Raw genomic sequence first — 20,625 nt, forward strand, 5'->3', positions numbered from 1 at the left:
CCAAACCTCACCCCCAAGCTTGCTCTATACTCGTAACACTCAACTATAGAGATGTGCCAAAAATCTCTCAGGTGTTTCCAAATCATTTTCATCATATGACTGTGTCTGTAGCTGTACAGGTGCAGAGCTATGGTCATAGAGTTACATAACGGTCACTGCACTATGGAAGAGTAAGTAAATTCATGAATTCACTTGCTGAGGTTTTAATTCTTAAAGTTTCTCTTTTGGAAGAATTCTACACTTGAACAAGAAGAGAAGTAAAGAAATGTAGTCTAGTATTTGCCTCCCAGCGTTAATCAGCTGTTCTGTAAGGATCACTGTACAATTCTAAAAACGTAAACACATTTACATTTATTACATCTGTTACTGAGCCATTAAGTTAGGCCTGAAATTAACAGCCCATGGCAAGTAAACAAATAGCTTTTGGAATCAAAATATAAATAGAAGAACAATTCATGGACTTGCTACTTCTTATTCTCTCCTGCTGAGACAAAGCGCATGAGTGTGCACACACCTGTAAATACATTCCCCGCAAAACAGTCTGTCTTTTCACCGGCCTAAATTACAGTCATGGCTACTAATTAGGGACGGCAGCCACCTGGCCACATGCAGCTTCCAATTCTCCATAATACTAGGTGATAAGAATCAGTAAGTTTGAATTTTAGCTTAGTTTTCCCTTCCAAAAAATTTCAATTAAGATCAGTTGTCTGCAGAAGTAAGTGCTGTCAAGTTCCAATTCAACATCAGTTAAAGTAATGTAACCATTTTTGGTATTTTCAGTAGAAAGGTGACTGGGTAGGCTGCCTGGGACTGAAGCACTCTGTCCCTCTCTGACTTGTCCCTTCCCAGCGCCAACACAATCAAATGCCCCATTCCCCCGATTCTGAGCAAACTGATCATACTGTGCAAAAAAATAATATATTATCTACTTACACTTTTTAAATATATACAACCAGCTCAAAAAAACAATAAACCCTTTTAATGCGGTCCAGCTGAAATGTCCACCTGTAGTCATGAACCCAAATGAGAACTAAAGCGTAGTGAAAGGGGGGAAAACGGAGCACGGGGAGGGAGGGACGCTGACACGAGCACAACAATGCACGGCTACCGAGAAAAAGTCAAGCCCCAAATTCGCAAGCATATTAGCAGTTAAGATAATTCATCTACCTCAGTAACCTATTTTCAACTAGCAAGTCCAGCCCAAGAAATGAAGATCAAATCCAACCAGGTTTCTGAGCCATGAGTACCTCTAAACCACACACACACACACACACACACACACACACACACGCCACAAAAAGCAAGTCAAATGAGGGCACTTCATGGGCATGGAGCTTATGGCATCATTTCTATTTTTTTTTTAATGCCCTAATGCATCCCCACTTCAAAATATTTCCAGTCATTTCTAACAGCACCTTTCAAAGCTCTCAAATGCAAACACGCAGAAGAGTCCTAACTAGCTATCGAATTTGCTCACCACTTCACTCATCTGGGAGAAAACCAATTATTTTCGAGCAAAAGCTACTGTTTCTAAACCAAGTATTTCCCTCTGCTCTGTTCTGCTCACGTGCAGCTGACCAGCACACCCTTTTGCTACATTCACTGTGGTAGTGTGCAGGTACACGGCGGGAGGAAGAACATTCATCTGTAGTTAAGCAACGTGCTGGGGCCATTTAAAATGTAAAAACCAAGAATTTTAGAACAAGTTACTATGTCAGAACATGTCCAAGTGTGGGGTCTGGAGCTCTCTTAAGGTGATCTTCTAGAAAAGACGTTGCACCTTCTGTGATGAGGGACTTTAACATGTTTCTTCCCCTTAAAAAACTGAGGTGGTTTTTGTCCATACCTCAGAACTGAACCAAGAATTCCCTCCTTGTTGAAAAAAAAAAAAAGTAAAAAATGAAAGAAAATACTGAAGGTTTCATTTTGCTACACTTAACTGCAAACCTAATGATTCCCAGGCTTACAAAGTTATTCTGTGGACAGAATTCACCTCTCGAACTCATTCTTTTTGTGGCTTCCCCGGCTCCCCAATATCCACGCTGGTCAAGCCAGCTGAGGGACTACTGTGGCACGGACTGCTGCACCGCTGCTTAGCCTCAACTCAGAGCACCTAAAAAGATAAAATATATTATACACCTTTGTTATCTTTTGGTTCTTGGGATTACTTAAACCAATCTCGTTCTCGTTCTCATCCTGTTTTTAAGGGGAAAGATAGACAGCAAATGATTAAATGCTCAAGCTTCATCCTAAGCTCACGTACTTAATTTCCCACTTGCAGTAGGGCTTCTCGTGGTCCCGAGTGTTTAGCTTTCACACAAGAATCCTCAGCCTGACCTCTCCATGTATGAGAGACAGATGCCAGCATTCTTCCTTATCCCCAAGCGTCCTTGCTGGGGAATCCCAACTGGGATATTATTTTCTTACCTCTTAAAATTTTGGTTGCAATCTTTTAGGGCAATGCTTGCTCCATGGAAGAATGACACAGAAGAAAAGGAAAAGATTCTATCTTCACTACCATAATAATATAGATGACATACAATGAATATACTGTGAAGGATATCTCTTTTAAAGAAAATACAAAGTGTACAATGAATACCAAACAGGGGACCATAACCCATTCCAGAGCACCAACAATCCATTTCTTGGGACTGCATGTAAACAGCAAAAGCGTTACAAATCCATGAAGTAATTTTATACAAAAAAGCTCCTCACGTCAGGTGGCAGAAATGCCTCTCCTTTGCAAGGAGGACAAACTGTCATTAGTGTAACATGGAGAGCTGGCTTTCCAGTGAACTTTACTAATAAGAAACACACATGAAAGATTATAGACTTGAGTGAAACTACTCAAGGAACAGAAAAGCTAAATGCCGACTGATACGTACATCTTTGCACCTCTCTCAGGTGAATGGACTCGGACACCTTCATTTCTTCTCCAAACTGCTGTGCTAATCGTTCTGAGCAGGCATACTGCGGTGGCTCATCCCAACTCTTTAAGGCTCCATTCATTCCACATGTATGTGTGCACATACGTATGTACACACACACACACACACACACACATATATATATATGTATATATATATATTTACAACATATATTCCTAAGACAAAAGGAAGTGCCACTCTTGTAGGAGAAAGAGAGGGTATCAGCTACAGATGTGAGACCAAAGTTTCCATAAAACAATTAGCATGGAGCATTCCACATAATTGCAATTTTCGTCTTTTGGTTTGGCCCTGAGCTGTTTGTTGCTCCCGCATCAAGCAGAATTCCGAATTCTCCTCCTGCAGAGGTGAGGTGAGGTGGGCAGCAGTAAGAAGGAATACGCAGTGCACACTGCCGACCCAGGAGTCTGTCCTCACAAGGCCTGACGAGTGGTCTTCCCCACTTCCATGCTAAGTGCCTGAGAATTCTTTTCCGTTTCCAGCAGCTCATCAAAGATCTCCCTTGAAAAAACAAACAAGAAACAAAACAGGATATTCAGTGAGCAAAACCGAAGGACAGACAGAAGATTATGATAAAGCCTGCACAATCCCACTTGGTGCCTAAAATTTATTAAATAAGCAGCTCATTCATTTGATCACTATCTTAACCCCAAGTGCAGATTTTTGAGAACACTGGGGGCACAATGGCACTGGCTACCCCTGGTAACAATGCTATGTAGTTCCCAGCCATCCAGGGAACGCAGATCTTCTAGCTGCTGTAACTGGAAGACCAGAAAGGTTTATGAGAGGACAGCTTTATTATAGAACAGTCTCAAGTTCCATACCTCAACACTATTGTGAGATAAGTAATTAACATGGAGTTAAGACATCAACACATGGGGCGCCTGGATGGCTCAGTGGGTTAAGCCTCTGCCTTCGGCTCGGGTCATGATCTCAGGGTCCTGGGATCGAGCCCCACATGGGGCTCTCTGCTCAGCAAGGAACCTGCTTCCCCCTCTCTCTGTCTGACTCTCTGCCTACTTGTGATCTCTCTCTCAAATAAATAAACAAAATCTTTAAAAAAAAAAAAAAAGACATCAACATACAAGCCCTAAGCAAAGATAACAAAAGTCAAATATTGTCAACTAATAACTGATTTGTCCTTACGGGGAAAAAAAAAAAAAAAAAGGAAAAAGAAGAGTTTGGGAGATGTTTAGCCCACAGCTCCAGACCTGGCAGTGTCTTACTTGTGCATATAAAAGAAGATATAACCACTCCGGTCCCGATCGCTCTGCACAGAAGCCTCTTGGATTTTAGACACCTCGAGATCATTGTAAGTATACCACGCCTGCTTCTTAATGTCATACACATCACTAATGTAGTGACCTAAAATAAATAAAATCTTAAAATTGTGGTTATTAAAACACACTGCATTTTTCTCAGGTATAGGAAGTTTTGGAGAGAGAGAGAAACAGCCCCCCCCATCCACCCTATCCCCAACAACATTTCTAAGAACCATTCAGAAAAAATGTACAGGAATTTAAGGGAGAAATATACTACACCAGCACAACTTTTTGGATAAATATATAGGTCTGCATATATATATTTACATACAAACATAAAGGGGAATTTGGGTCGTTTATAAATAAAGAAGAAAGTTGCGCCTTCAACACAATTCACACTGAGTGTGATCAAAGGAAAGATTTAAAACTTTTTCTTGATGCATTCAACTTCTAGCTCACGGAGACAGGTGCAGAGCAAACTAACAGGGAGGAAATGCTAGCTACCTCATTTGTAAAACGTTGAAATCATAATGTCCATTTACCTGAAGAAGAGGTGCTACCAATGTGACTGACGACACTAATGAGTCGGTAAGAATGAGGAAGATTTCCTGTCTGGAAAACACAAGTGGGCATGACCTTTAACTCTTCATTTGAATAAAAGCAAAACACTAAATTTAAATTTATTATCAAAGCTAACAAGGCCAGTTTCAGTGTGTGTGTAGTCAAACTCAATAAAAAAAAATCCAGTGTTTATATTTTTCAAACCTTTTGACCCAAGAATTCTACTTCCAACTAAGAATTCATCCTAGGAAAGTCCAAAGGAGAATTCCAAAGGAGAAAAGAGAAAAGAGCACATGTATAAAATCATTCACTGTAGCATTATCTTTAATAATGAAAAGTTGGAACTAACTACAGGCCCAATAGCAGCGGAGTGGTCAGTGGGATACCAACGCAATGCAGTATTATTTAGTGGGCCAGCAACGCATTCACTTGTTTTTCAAACCCACATGAATGCACACAGTAACCACAGCTCTAGAAAAGCAGGTATGTTAATGATTAAGTACTGGAAAACACAATGAACAAAATGAAAAGAGCTGCAGTGGTGCTGCAGGGATTACAGATAAACTTGTACATTCTAAATATTTTTTAAAATGCTATTAAAATACTGTTAGTAGAAAAATTGTAAAAACCTGGAAAGTGACATTCATGCACTGCAGGTAGCACTAGAAGGTACAAATTTGGGGAAGGAATATAGGTATTTGTAAACCAGAAACCATTAAAATGTTTCTCAACTTTGAAGCAGTAATTTAGTTTTGGGAATTTACTCAAAGAAGAAAATCTTAAATACAGAAAATATTACAATCATCCACAGTTCCTCAATGTATTTTTAAAGATTTTTCTTTTTAAAGTAATCTCTACACTTAACGTGGGTCTTGAACCTACAACCCTGAGATCAAAAGTTGCACGCTCTACTGACTGAGACAGCCAGACACCTCCCACTGTATTCTTTATTACAGCAGAATAACAGAAACTTAAATATTTGTGGTTAAAAATTAAATGAAATAAACAGTATGTTGATCTGAGGCAATATAGTACATACAGCCAAATAAAATGCTTATAAGTAATCTTTTACATCTAAGCAGAATAAAAACTGTGCTTGTGACGTTTTATTTATTTTTTTAAAGATTTATTTGACAGAGAGAGAGAGAGACAGCGAGAGAGGGAACACAAGCTGGGGGAGTGGCAGAGGGAGAAGCAGGCTTCCCGCCAAGCAGGGAGCCCGAAGCGGGGCTTGATGTGGGGCTTGATCCCAGGACCCTGGGATCATGACCTGAGCCAAAGGCAGATGCTTAACGACTGAGCCACCCAGGCGTCCCTGTACTTATGACATTTTAAAAGCACACTTGGAGGTAGGGCTAACAAAATAATATGTAAAAATGCTAACGGTAGTTGCATTAGGATAGTGGAGTTCTATGTAATTAAAATTATTTAAAAAAATTGGTAAATGGTAAAAAGGCAATTTTTCAGAAAAAAGAAGGGCAAAAAAAGTTTATAATGTATTCTAGTTTAATGTCTTTAATCCAGTAGTTTTTACTAAGTAACAACCAACTAGTTCTGTTATTTCACTTTAAAGATAATACAGTTCTGGCAGGACTATGGGTGAATTCATATATATATATATGACATCGAGAGCCATGTTACTCAGTTACTACCTCACACACATAAGAGGGAGTCGGGATATCTTTCTAGTTTTGTTTCATTTTATTTTGAATCTTGTGTATAAGAAATGAGGAGCAGGGCGCCTGGCTGGCTCAGCTGGTTAAGTGTCCAATTCTTGGTTTTGGCTCAGGTCATGGTCTCAGGGTCCTGGGGTCAAGCCTTGCATTGTGCTCTGGGTACAGCAAGGAACCTGCTTGGGATTCTCTCTCCCTCTCCCTTTGCCCCTCCCCTCATCCACAGGATCTTTCTCTCTCTTAAATAAATAAGTAAATAAAATCTAAAGTGTAAAAAAAAAAAAAAAAAAAAAGGAAGAAATGAGCAAAGGACAAGAGAAAGTGAAGAACATCTGATGACTGCCACAGCAGACACTGCTAGTGGGGCCTTGGAAGAAAAACAGCAGGAGAAGTAATGCCGGCAGCCTGAGCAATCCTCCTTAGGAAGTTAAGCAGCCTACCTCTGCATTTCTTTTTAGTTCCTCCGCCTCGGCTTCTGTGTACTCCATGTCTAAAACATCCTCATTGCCAGAGTCGTCATCAGAACCCAATGAATCCAGAAAAGAGTTGTTAAATTCTGCAGAATACAAAGTATTGTGGAAGTTCTTAGAATAGACACAAATTGATATGATTAGAAAGAAAAAAAAAAAACAGCTTGGGCTACTTATTTTATCATCCTAAGGAAACCCAAAACTTTATTAGGGTTTCAATTTACCCAGCCTGCTCTGGGAAGTAACAATTCAGGTACCAGGTATCTGAAACAGAAATGTCCCTTTTCTTTTAATGAAATTTATATGAAAGGGATATAATGCTAATAAGAAAGGAATACAACTGAAAAAAGGATTATGATTTCACAGATACCCAATTTCACTACATGTCACATTATATAAACTGTGTGTTAGATTTCAAGTACTTGGTGTGCGTCGTAGGCGCTCCCAGCAAATACAAATGATACAGAAAAGTGACCGTGAAAAAAATCAGTATCCTTTCATGTTCTTCAATATTACATCTTTTGAAACTTAACAAATACAATGGAAATTTAACCTTTAAAAAAAAAGATGTTCTTTCTTTGAGTGGGGGTAGCGAGAGAGAGAGAGAGCACAAGCAGGGGGAGGGAGAAGCGGCTCCCTTGAGGTACGGCTTGACCCTAGGACCCTGGGATCACAACCCCAGTGGAAGGCAGACACTCAACCGACTGAGCCACCCAGGTCTCCCTGGAAATTTAATCTTTAACTTAAGTTTCACTAAAATACACTACACTAACAACTAAATTCAAGATCTGCTTTTATCTTTAATAAAGTGTTTCCACTGGCAGAATCCATCTTTATGAATGACTTTAAATAAAGAATCACGGGGGTGTGAGGGTTGGGTGTGCACTGGGTGGCTCAGTTGGTTAAGAGGCTGACTTCAGCTCAGGTCATGATCTCACAGTCCTGGCATCAAGCCCCACTTTGGGCTTCTTGCTCAGTGGGAAGTCTGCTTGTCCCTCTGCCTCTCCTGCTTGTCCCTCTGCCTCTCCTCCTGTTCATGTCCTAATAAATAAATAAAATCTTAAAACAAACAGAAAAACTCCAGAATCATTTGTACTTAAGTGTCTCTTTGCTTTAAAATACAATTAATTCCGGGATGCCTGGGTGGCTCAGTGGGTTAAAGCCTCTGCCTTCGGCTCAGGTCATGATCCCAGGGTCCTGGGATCCAGCCCTGCATCGGGCTCTCTGCTCAGCAGGGAGCCTGCTTCCTCCTCTCTCTCTGCCTGCCTCTCTGCCTACTTGTGTTCTCTGTCAAATAAATAAATAAAATCTTTAAAAAAAAATAAAATAAAATACAATTAATTCCACTCCAATCACAGTATAGAGTTATTTATAAGACATGAACACCTAAGAATGGGAAGAACAGAAAAAGAGACCGTAACATCAGAATTCTGGAAGCTGGAAAGCGGATGGTGCCTGACTTAGCAGACCTAGGAAAGCCAAAGCCAAATCCTAAGCCAGTAACAGAAAAGCTGAGAACCAATCCAATTTACATCTTGTTCAAAAGACATACAATTTCGAAGTTACCAGGTACCCTTGAAACTGGAGGCTAAGGAGGAGAAAAAAATAAGGATTTGATGAAAAGTATTTGAGAAACACACTCCCAGGATCCCCTCTCTCCCCACTTCATGCTGCTGAGCAATGAGAGAAGTCTGGAGTTTTAACCTCTGGAGAGGATGAAACAGTGTCTGGATAGGGGATGTCAGGCACATATTGAAAACAGCGGAGGCGGCCAGTTTGCATGCGGCCAGATGAATGTGACCTCCAGCCCTAATGCTCTCTTTGGCTCCCGAACTTTGGCAGCCACATTTTTTACCTTTAGGCAAAGGCAAGAGATTAGAAAACTCTTTTTTAGGAATCCGACCAGCCCAAGAGAAAGGCCTAAATAACATTAACATCATCCCCAAAACAGTTCTGCCTTGTAAAAACTCAGAGTTGACAAGCTCTAGCTTTCATGCGCTCAGGGCTTCCAACCAACCTTTTAGTCTCCTTTTCTTAATCATGAACCTACAGCCAAGGACTACTAGGTATCTGAGGAAAGTCTCTAATAAATATAAAGAGCATAATAACCACACAGGACAGAGCAGCTGGAGGAAACAATCTATTCAGGGAGAAGAAAACTTGAAATAAACAAACAAAGGAACTATACTTAATATCCTGGATATTTGAGATGGTATTGCTTCTACAATAACCCCCCAAACACTTTAAAAAAATTAAATCATTAAAAATAATATTTCACATGCTTTTCTGAGTGTGATACATTTCACCATTAAAACAATGTAATTAAAATAATTTCCACACCTTGAAGACTTAACTCTGTTGCTCTTTTGAGGTCATCATCTTCTTTCTGTTCCCAAGCTTCCTAAAGGGATAAGAACACAACTAAGGTTTTACAAGGTATTGAATAAACTTGTTTAAGGAGTATAAAACGAGCTGTTCTGGAAGTATTTTCTAATAATGTTTTCCATAACCTAAGGAATGTTTGGAATATGACCTTCTGAGGGGTGTGGAGAAATTCTCCGCTTTTTCCAATGCTGCCCTCTAAAACATAACCTTGGGGGTTAAAAAGGCTTACATGCGACCTTCTCTAGTCAGTGACATCTGATGCGCTAACCAAAAGCCATTCACTGTGACGCGGTGATGTAATTCCCGTTCTCCTTCCATGTCTGAAATACCTGGCACACAGCAGGATCTACTTGGCAAATGGATCTGTTTTCTTTCCTCTATTTACAGCTTTTGCCAGTTTTCATGGCGTAAACACTCCCACTACGTATGGTCAGTCTGAAGCTACCCAAGGGACGCTGAGCGCGCAGCTGGGAGGCGGCGAGTATGCCTGAGCTGATGGCGCGTGGGCTCCAGCACATCACCGGCCCCAAGTCTGGGACAGTATGACAAACAGTATTTCCACAAGACCATTATTCAAACACCTCTATTTTGTTCTTGCTAAAAAAAAAACCAAACAGGCAAAACAGAACAAAACAAAAACGAAAAACAAAAAACCACACAAGATACTAGATACATGGTGACAACGAAATGAATTCATTGTCTGCGGACTGTTATTTCTCTAATAACATCTGAGGTTCTCTTAGGAAAACAAGTACCTTTGAAAATGTCTCAACTGGATGACTAATTGTGAAAATACGGAAATGTTGACTGTAAAAAATTTTTCCCTCTCATCTGCAGAGAAAATATAATTTACAAACTTCATGCATAAATGAAGAAACAATGTAATGTAAGCAGAATACTTTTCTCAAGTCTAGACTTGTTTTTCAAGTTACTAAAGTATATAAGAAGCTCAGAATGAGCTATTCTGCCTTAAAGTCCTGGGAGCAAGAACAGTGTATTCAAAAAAGAAACAGATATTCTCTAAGAAGAAATATGATTAAACTTATCCAGCTCTCAAGTCTATGTGGAAACCCAGGTGGTGAAAGAGTCTTCCAGCTGTCAACAGAATGATGCAGGTACACCAAACTAAAGAAACCTCATCTTATATTTCTCAGCTATGGAAATAGGTTTATAAGATAGTTTTAACTGGGTCAGCTGACAAAAAATAGGATCCCTGTCTTTTGTATATGAAGAAGAGGGGTGCTGAATTTTCTCTTTTCTCCACTATAAGGAACTATTGTTAAGAAATCAGACCTTGGTCTTTTAGACTAAAAATAAGTTTTCTAAAACAAATGATCACTATCCATATTTATAAAATAGGTGACATGAATGCAACTTGATGGCCAGGAGGCTAGAGAGGTACTTCTTGTAAATAAGAGGATACAGAACAGCTGGTTCTGAAATCATTTTAAAGCAGCAGTTCTCAACCTTGACTGAACACTAGAATCACTGTGGGAAGTTTTAAAAAATGAGGAAAGCAAGTCAGGAGGGAGTGGAGAGAGGGGGAGACAAAGGAAGCAAGAAGGAAGGAGGAAAGGGAGGGACAGGGGAGTGAGGAGAAAGAAAAAAGGAAGGAAATCTAGATGCCCAGACCACATCCTAGGATCAATTCTATCAGAATTCCTGAGGGGAAGAACAACCCAGGCATCAGTATTTTTTAAAGCTCCCCAGATGATATTAATGTGTAGTTAAGATTGAACCCCACTGTTCTAGACAAATTCGATTTTTTAAAAAGATTTTATTTTTAAGTAATCTTTACATCCAACAAGGGGCTCGAACTCACAACTCCAAGATCAAGAGTCACATGTTCCACCAACTAAGCCAGGCAGGGGTCCTAAGTCAAAAGCGATTTCTTTACCTGGTTATTTGTAAACATTAAAAATGTGTGTTTATTCTAAGGAGTTCTAGTAAACTTTTCCTACTAACATGACTTGCATTACATTGGATTAGACAACCGTGAAGACATCACCTTTCAGTCAGATACCTCAGGCAACTGCAATGGTTGCAACCAACCAGGTCTGGCAAATATAAGCATGAAGAACTAAACGTTTCAGCATAGGTTATTATATGGGGCACGCAGCTGGCTCTGGTGGAGCGTGCGACTCTTGATCCCAGGGTTGTGAGTCAGAGCCCCATTTTGGGTGTAGAAACTACTTACAAATAAAATCTTACAAAAAATAGATTACTGTATAAGAACAGATAAATGTTAGTCAATGGCTGAAATATGAAATTTCAGATAATATTCCTGAGAATTTCATTTTCAAATAATTCACAGGAAAGGATTCACATTGTGAGAAAGTGATGAGAACACTTCAATGCCTTAAAATATTAGTGACAAAATCATGGTGGTACGCTGGCTGTTTCTACAGCTTGCAAAACAAACTTGGACTGGGGAATGATCTCTATTAACCCACCTTGCTTTTAGCCAGGAATGAACTATAGTAATGGGAGGTTATCAACAATACATTTTATTGCATTTGGATTTTCAAACAAAACCCACAAAAACCAAAAAAACCATCCCTGTTTCTATTTCATACCCAAGGCAAAGCTCCAAACAAAGTTTGTTTTGATGTATCAATGATTTACTGTATATAAATCACCTGGAATAATGCTTGACACACAGTAAGTGCTTAATACACATTAGCTGTTGTTATTCCTGGGGAAGACAGGTATGGAGAAAACAGCAGTATAATCATCTCTTACTTGCTCTTGAAGGCTCTGAGCCAGTGCCTGCTGAAGCTCCTGCTCTTCCCTTTCACGCTCCATATCATACTGCTGGAGCCAATCGACCTCTCCTTGAGATCCTTCTGGAGTTTTGTTTTCTTTATTCTCATCACAGTCTTTGGTTATCTCAGTAAAACTGGCAGAATCTGAGGAAGCAGAACAGGACATCACTGAGAAATCCTGACTAATAAACTGAAATCTCTGGACTATAGTGACATCTACTGTTCAGAGAGTAATTTACCTGAGCCTCCTACGTAACTTGCTTGGGACACATGACTTCATCTTACTACATCTGACTCATGGTTTCTCAGTCTCAGCACTACTGACATTCTGTTTGAGGGGCTGTCGTATGCACTGCAGAAAGTTTGGCAACATCCTGGCCTCTGTCTACGAGATGCCAGTAGCACCCCTCTCCCCAAGTAGTGAGAACCAAAAATGACAGACACCGTCAAATGTTCCTTGGGGGACAAAACTGTTCTTGGATGAGGATCACTAATCTACTGCAATGGTTCTAAAACTTAACCAAGCAGAAGCATTATCGTTAAGGATGGAGAGAATGAATAGCCATATTCACAGCCAGTCATAATGTCACATGACCAAGTACTAGGAACAAAGTATTGTTTAGAGTAAATGAAATAAGAATTAGGCTACAATGATTACATTAATACTGAGATTTTTTCCATCATTAAACTGTATGTCAAAAGAGTGCGTATTTTCACATTAATAATCAAATAAACCTCGTATGTATTCTAAAGCCAAAAAAGCTACATGAAATATGTAATAAACACCTTATGTACTGCACAAATATAGGACACAGTATATATGTTTAAAACATTCTTCCAAGGAGGTAAGAAAAAAATTAATCTTTCATTTTTTCTTGTTCCTTCTCAATCTCTAGAACACAGCTAGCTAGGATAAACAGTATAGTCATGATTTTGTTCTGGTGAAACAGATTTTGTTCTGTGAGACGAGCAACATTTCATTATAATTTTAATACAGATAAGAGTGGTAGATATGGGCTTTCTCTTTCCCTAACACTTCACAGAAGCAAAAATTCTCATCTTAATAAGGAAATTCTCATAAAAAGAATTTAATTTATCAACAAGAATTACCTTTACAGATTCATTTTATATGGACTGCTTTAAAATCAGTATATGCTTGGGGTGCCTGGATGGCTCAGTCAGTTAAACACTGGACTCTTGATTTCAGCTCAGGTCATGATCTCAGGGTCTTGAGATTAAGCCCCACATTGGGCTCAACACTGGGCGGGGAGCCTGCCTAGGATTCTCTCTCCCTCTCTTCCCTCACTTGTACTCTAAAATAAATAAATATGAAAAAATAATAATAAAATTAAAAATAAAAATATGTAAGTAAATAAAATCAGTTTATGTGCTTTACCTGCCCTAATACTGCATTTTAACTACTTAAATGATAGACACTTTTCCACAGCACAGACTATAAAGTCTGAAGTTTACAGCATCTCTTTTTTTTTTTAAAGATTTTATTTGTCAGAGAGAGAGCGCACAAGCAGGGGGAGCTGCAGGAGAAGCAGAGGGAGAAGCAGGCTCCGCAATGGGCAAGGAGCCCAACAGCGGACTTGATCCCATGGTCCTGAGGTCATGACCTAAGCTGAAGGCAGACACCTAACTAAAGGAGCTACCCAGGCATCCCTGAAGTTTACAGCATCTTGATTTTAGACTCTAAGTAAGTAGTTCATCATTTTTAAATTATATTGAATTGCTGACTGAATATTTACCATTAAAACCAACTCTGAATACTCATTAAAAGAGAAAAACCCTCAGGATGTATTAAGGGTAAGAGCAATATGATCCCAATTTAAAAAAAATTAATATAGAAGATGTCAGTAATTTCTTCGTTCCTCCATTCTTAGAGTAACAGTCATTTCCACAGTCTGGAAGGGACAGCTCTGAAGTCTATTTGACCCTGCCTGTCCCTCTGGCCTTAGCTTACTGCCCCAGGAATGGATATTTGAGCCAACCAATCAGATTGTTCCTGGAAATCTGGAACTGAGGCATTCAAAGTTAGCTGATGTTGAACATTTCAAGTGGAAGAAAGATCTGGGAGTTAAGGCTGCTATTTTAGGGCCAAGATAAATATTACTTTTATTACCAAAATATATGCAATTAAAAAAAGGTGACAGAGGTAGAATTTTTCTTCATCAATAATTCTCAGCATTCCATTTATCAATGTGCCCCCACACAATCGTAAATTATACTATCGATGTGAAAGAGAACCAATCAGGAACGTTTCCATTAAAAAAAAAAAAGTATTTATTTATGTGTGTGTGTGTGTGTGTGTGAGAGAGAGAGAGAGAGAGAAAGAGAGAGAGAACACGAGAGAACACAAGCAGGGGAGAGGAGTAGAGGGAGAATCAGACTCCCTGCGGATCAGGGAGCCCAATGTGGGGATTTGGGCTCCATCCCAGGACTCCAGGAACATGACCTGAGCTGAAGGTAGACACTTAACCAACTGAGCCACTCAGCACCCGAAGGAAGTTTACTTTGAGATAAACAAGACAGATTTATCTCCAGGACAAGACTATCAGATGTATACAAACATTACTTAAGATCTATGGGAACAAATATAACCATGGAATAATGACACAGCTTTAATACTGGATAGAAGGAAAACCATGTGTTAAAACTCAACATTCTTACACTGAATACAGATTATCTGCCTCTTCCCCTAACCCAAATGAAACCTCCTTTCCTACAGTCTTTATTTCAGTGAATGGGATCACCGCACACTTTTTTTTTTTAAAGACAGAAAGCTGGTATCATTTTTTACTTACCCCCTCATATCAGATAAGTCATTATTTCCTATCTCTTAAATCCATCAACTTCTTTCAAATGCCAAAACCTTGGCTTAAGGCACCATTAGCTTTTGGTCTAGACATTGCAGTAACTTCCTAACAGGTCTCAAAGGATTACTTTGGGTTCTTTAATTTATGTGCTACAGTGCAGCCAGAATCATCTTTTACAAATACAAATCTTTATCAAACACTTGCTTGCTTAAAAATATGCAATAACTTCCTAATGCTTTTGAAATATAAGTCCAAACTTCTAAATATGTCTTCAGGCCACACAAAAGCTAGAGAATACATGTCTTTCTTTTGCTTTTCTTCCTCAACACTACGCTCCAACCGTGTAGATCATTCTGAATTTTTTTGTTGTGCACTAACTTGCCAGTCTTTCTCACATCTGGGCCTTTGCAAACACTCTTCCTTCTAGTGTCTGGAGACAGCGGAACCTTACTTGGCCAGTCTTCCTGCCCCTCCTGAGTTGACTGACAAGACAATCTGTTGGGTCCCAAATATTTACTGAAAATCTACTATGCATTGGGCACTGTTATAGAAGGTGAGGATATAATGATAATTAAAGGAAGATGGCCCTTGTCCTTAAGGAGTTTAAATACAAAGGCTCTGAGATGAGAATGAACTTAGCATATTTTGAGGGACAGAGAGAGACAAAGCCACTATGGCTAAGTAGAGTGAAAGAGTGGGAGAGTGGACATAGGTCATGTTGTTTGAGGGGCTGTCGTATGCACTGCAGAATGTTTGGTAACATCCTGGCCTCTATCTACTAGATGCCAGTAGCACCCCTCTTCCTGAGTAGTGAGAACCAAAAATGAGAGACACTGTTAAATGTTCCCTGGGGGACAAGAATGTCCTTGAATGAGAATCACTGATCTACTGCAATGGTTCTGAAACTTAACCAATCAGGAGCATTATCGTTAAGGATGGAAAAGAATGAACAGCCATATTCATAGCCAGTCATAATGTCACATCCAAGAAGCTGGGATGAAGTGTAGTGGCAAGTCAAATAAATTTTAAGCAGAATAATAATGTGATTTATGCTTCAAAAAGATTGCTTTGGGGACGCCTGGGTGGCTCAGTTGGTTGGACGACTGCCTTCGGCTCAGGTCATGATCCCGGAGTCCTGGGATCGAGTCCTGCATCAGGCTCCCAGCTCCATGGGGAGTCTGCTTCTCCCTCTGACCTTCTCCTAGCTCATGCTCTCTCTCACTGTATCTCTCTCAAATAAATAAATAACATCTTAAAAAAAAAAAAAAAGATTACTTTGGTTGCTTTGTTCATCAAAGAAGGTCTGGAAGGACCTGGGTGGCTCAGACGGTTAAACAACTGCCTTCAGCTTAGGTCATGATCTCCAGTTCCTGGGATCAAGCCCTACGTAGGGCTCCTACCTCAACAGGGACTCTGCTTCTCCCTCTCCCTCTGCTTCTCTCCATGCCTATGCTCTCTCAAAGGAATATGTAACATCTTTAAAAAAAAAAAAAAAAAAAAGGTCTGTAGGGGGGCAAGAATGGTGGAAGAGGCGTTAGGAATCATTTACAGTGGCTCCGGTGAGAGACAGAAGACTAGAATTGTAGCTATGAAGATAATAAATGGGTGGATTTAGGACATATTTAGTACATCTGACCAGATGGACTGAAGGTAAGGTGTGAAGTAAAACAGAAAAAGTTAAGTGAGATGTGTTTTTTGGCTTGAGTAACTGGATTTATGATGGTACCATTTGGTGACATAGGGAAGGCGTATTTGGCTGGAGAGTGGGGAATGAAAAATTAGTCAAATGGACTAATTTTCAAGTATGCATCTCAATAAAAAAATTTAAAGCTCATGGGAGAGAGATCTGGATTAGAGGCACGAATTTGGTTATGTGAGGCTGTGGTAAAACACGAGATCACTCAGGGAGAAGCTTCAGCAGAGAAGATAGCTAAGGTTGGTGTCCTGGGAATACTCCAACAGTCAGAGTTCTGAGGTGAGGAGGGGTGGATAACCGAAGTGGGTAGCTGGCTTAGTAGGAAGAAAACCCCCTGCCAAGTGTGGTATCATGGAAGCTCAGAGAAAAAAAGCTTATAAAAGTTTTAAATGTAAGAAGGGAGTGGTGAATTATGTGAAATACTACTAATGTAAACTTGACAAACACCACTTCAGTGGAGTAATGGGGAAGAAAACCTACTTGGAGAGGGTTGACAAGAGAATGGGGAGGTGGTGAGAAAACAAAGAGAATGAATAAAACAACCTTTCAATATTTTGCTGTGAGCAAAGAAAGGGGGCAGTAGCAGTAGGGGAATGGAAGGTCACAAGAGGGTTTTTTAAATATTTTTTTTTTAAAGATTTTATTTATTTATTTGACAGAGATCACAAGCAGGCAGAGAAGCAGGTGGGGGTGTGGGGGGTGGGGAGTGGGGGTGGGGGTAGGAAGCAGGCTCCTTGCAGAGCAGAGAGCCCAATGTGGGGCTAGTGCCAGGACCCTGGGATCATGACTTCTGCTGAAGACAGAGGCTTTAACCCATTGAGCCATCCAGGTGCCCCTAAAGATGGGGTTTTAATCACTTTAAAATTAAGGCAGACAAAGGGAGCCTGGGTCCCGGATCAGGCTCTCTGCTCAGCCCAGAGACTGCTTCCCCTTCCCCGTCTGCCTGCTTCTCTGCCTACTTGTGATCTATTTCTGTGTGTGTGTGTGTGTGTGTGTGAGAAATAAATTAAAAAAATCTTTTTTTTTTTTTTTTAATTAAGGCAGACAAGAATTATTTATTTATTTATTAGAGAGAAAGAGAGAGACAGCGAGAGAGGAAACAAAGCAGGGGGAGTGAGAGAGGGTGAAGCGGGCTTCCCACCAAGCAGGGAGCTCCATGCAGGGCTCAATCCCAGAACCCTGGGATCATGACCTGAACCTCAAGCAGACACTTAACGACTGAGCCACCCAGGTGCCCCAGACAAGAATAACTTAAAAGAGAGGGAAGACCAGATGCAGGAGAGAGAGAGTAAAATTTCAAGAGAAAAGGTCTTTAGACGGCACAGTGGGTGAAATTCTGAATATGAATAGAGGGACTGGCCTTACATAAGAGCCAGGCTAGTTCCTCCATAACACAGGCAGAGTTTTCATCTGACTACATCTCTCCTCTTTGAAAAGCACACAGCTTAGCTATAAAGCTAGAGTGTGTGTGTAAAGAGAAATGGAGATTTGAGGAAGACATAACAAAGAATGAGAAAAGAAATTTACTAAGGAAGTATGACAGAACTGACTAGTCACATTTAGTGCCCACTTAAGAGTGCAGTCATGAATAAGAGAGAAGTCTAGTCAGCACGAAATTGTGATTTTCTCCAGTAATCTTCAGCTGCTTGGGTGTACATATGGAATATAAAACTAGTTGAGCTGGGAGCTAGGCTGTGTCAGGTGACTGTGACAAAAGAAAAGAGAGGAAGGAGAGGAGAGTACCAAGATCAGCCCACAGGATGGGAAAGTGACAAGAGTTGCTCAACAGCAAAAAAGAATTTTTTTTTTTTTTTTTTTAAAGTAGGCTCCACACCCAGCATGGAGCCCAACATGGGGCCTGAACTCACAAGCCTGAGATCAACACCTGAGCCAAGATCAAGAGTCGTACACTCAACTGACTGAGCCACCCAGGCACCCCCCGACTGGAAATTTTAATGAGATCAAGTTATCACTGAAAACAGAACATAACACTAAGTAAGCTGGAAGGAGAGAAGGATATATGAAATCAAGATTTCAAAGGCAGTACAGTTACTGATGAAGACAAAGTCAAGGCGATCAGTTCTCAAACTACCATGCATCAGAATCATTTGGAATCAAAACACCAAACACTGACTCTTACATCCAGAGTCTCTTATTCAGTGAGTCTGGGGTGGGGCCACAGATGCATTTCCAGCAAGTTCCCACATGATACTGATGATCTAGGGACATATTTTGAGAACCACTAATTTAGGATAGGACTTCTGTCAGTGATCAAGATGGGGTACGAAAAAAGATTTAGAATTAAGATCAGAAATTAAGAAACCAGGCTGTTGAAAGGACCATTTATGAGGATGCTGAATGCCCTAAGAATGTTGATAAGAGGGGCGCCTGGGTGGCTCAGTGGGTTAGGCCGCTGCCTTCGGCTCGGGTCATGATCTCGGAGGCCTGGGATCGAGCCCCGCGTCGGGCTCTCTGCTCAGCGGGGAGCCTGCTTCCTCCTCTCTCTCTGCCTGCCTCTCTGCCTGCTTGTGATCTCTCTATCAAATAAATAAAAATAAAATCTTAAAAAAAAAAAAAAAAAAAGAATGTTGATAAGAGAGAATGAAAGGTAAAAGACAGCTATAGAAGGAGAAAATAGGAGGCAAAGTTTGAGGTCTTATACTTCAAGGAGCTGGGATTTTTTGCAGGATAAAAGGAGACCAAATGGTAAAGCAAAGGGTTGGAGATGGCAGAGGGCAACAAGGAGAAAACCTATCCCATCTCCAGGCTCTGAATTATCAGGGTATGGGGGAAAAAAACAACTTATACTTAAAGAACAGTAGGGCAATCCATAATGGGAGTCTTTCAAAGAAAAACTGGCCTTGACTAAATACTAACGGGACCTAACAACTAAATGCAGTGGGTAAGCTTTGGGTGTACACACACACACACACACACACGAATGAGACAACTGGGGAAATGCATATGGACTTCATACTAGAATTATATATGGAAACACTGTTAGTATTGTTAGGGGCGGTAACCGTTATGTAGGAAAATTTCCATATATTTGGAGATTCAGGCTGAAGTGTTTTAGGGTGAAATATGTTACCTGCAATTTCAAACAGTTGCTTTAAAAAAGAAAAGTGCATGTGTCCACATGTGTAGTCTGCAAAGATGGCTTCCAAAGAACTACAGAGTATTGTCACTGTCGGTATTTGTACTCTTGTGTAGTCACCCCAGAGTGAATCTGGGTAGATTCTCACTGTGAGTGCTTTAAGAACAAAATGTGGTGGAACTGATTCCCTGCTAACTCTGAGCCTAAACATTACATTAAGGAGGCCAGGCAGCTTCGTCCCCTTTTGTGCTCTGGGAGCCCTGAGCTATCATGTAAGAAGCTGGCTACCTTGCTGGAAAGATCATGTGGAGAGGGACAGGCCCTGAGATTACGTGGAGATGAAAAGATGAAGAGAAGAGAGGGAAGGGAAAGAAAGAATGGGGAGGATATCCAGCCACCCCAATGGACCTGTCTAGACAACATCACTAAGGTGCCTAGCTGAGCCACCTTGGATGTTACAACCTAGTCACAACCAGACAATCCAGAGTTACAAGAGATATTAAAATGTTTTAAGATACTAATTTTGGGTAACTGCCGTACAACTACATACATAGACACACATGGTGAGGGGAGAAAGCAAATGTGAAAAAATGTTAAATAATCAATCTATTTAATTTCTCTGTGGAGTTGAACACTTTCAAAATAAAAGACTTACAGTGGATTTTGATATTTGATCATTCCTTGGTTTTATTGTTAATTTTTAAAAGTATGATAGTGGGATTGAGGCTGTGTTTTTTAAAAAAGAGTTCTTTTAAAGACACCTGGGTGGCTCAATTGGTAAAGCATCTGCCTTCGGCTCAGGTCATGATCCCAGGGTCCTGGGATCAAGTCCAGCATCAGGCTCCCTCCTCAGCAGAGAGCCCGCTTCTCCCTCTGTCTGCTGCTCCCCCTGCTTGTGGCCCCCACCTCTCTCTGACAAAAAAAAAAAAAAAGAATAAAATCTAAAAAA

At 40.3% G+C, this 20,625-nt stretch overlaps 1 protein-coding gene across 4 annotated transcripts in view; it reads right to left on the bottom strand.

Moving 5' to 3' along the window:
* Nucleotides 1-3,070: 3,070 nt before the first annotated feature.
* USP37 (ubiquitin specific peptidase 37) overlaps nucleotides 3,071-20,625 on the bottom strand; it is a 79,301-nt gene continuing 61,746 nt past the window's right edge. For all 4 annotated transcript variants that reach the window (XM_032857211.1, XM_032857210.1, XM_032857208.1 and 1 more), the window contains 6 exons: nucleotides 12,039-12,205; nucleotides 9,252-9,312; nucleotides 6,882-6,997; nucleotides 4,750-4,819; nucleotides 4,172-4,310; nucleotides 3,071-3,446 (listed from right to left, as the gene is read on the bottom strand). In XM_032857211.1, coding sequence (XP_032713102.1) covers nucleotides 3,359-3,446; nucleotides 4,172-4,310; nucleotides 4,750-4,819; nucleotides 6,882-6,997; nucleotides 9,252-9,312; nucleotides 12,039-12,205 — 641 coding nt within the window. In that variant the 3' untranslated portion in view covers nucleotides 3,071-3,358. The remainder of the gene's footprint in view (nucleotides 3,447-4,171; nucleotides 4,311-4,749; nucleotides 4,820-6,881; nucleotides 6,998-9,251; nucleotides 9,313-12,038; nucleotides 12,206-20,625) is intronic.

The sequence above is a fragment of the Lontra canadensis genome, unplaced genomic scaffold (assembly GCF_010015895.1).
Source record: "Lontra canadensis isolate GAN:19392208 unplaced genomic scaffold, GSC_riverotter_1.0 scaffold13, whole genome shotgun sequence".
Lineage (NCBI taxonomy): Eukaryota > Metazoa > Chordata > Mammalia > Carnivora > Mustelidae > Lontra > Lontra canadensis.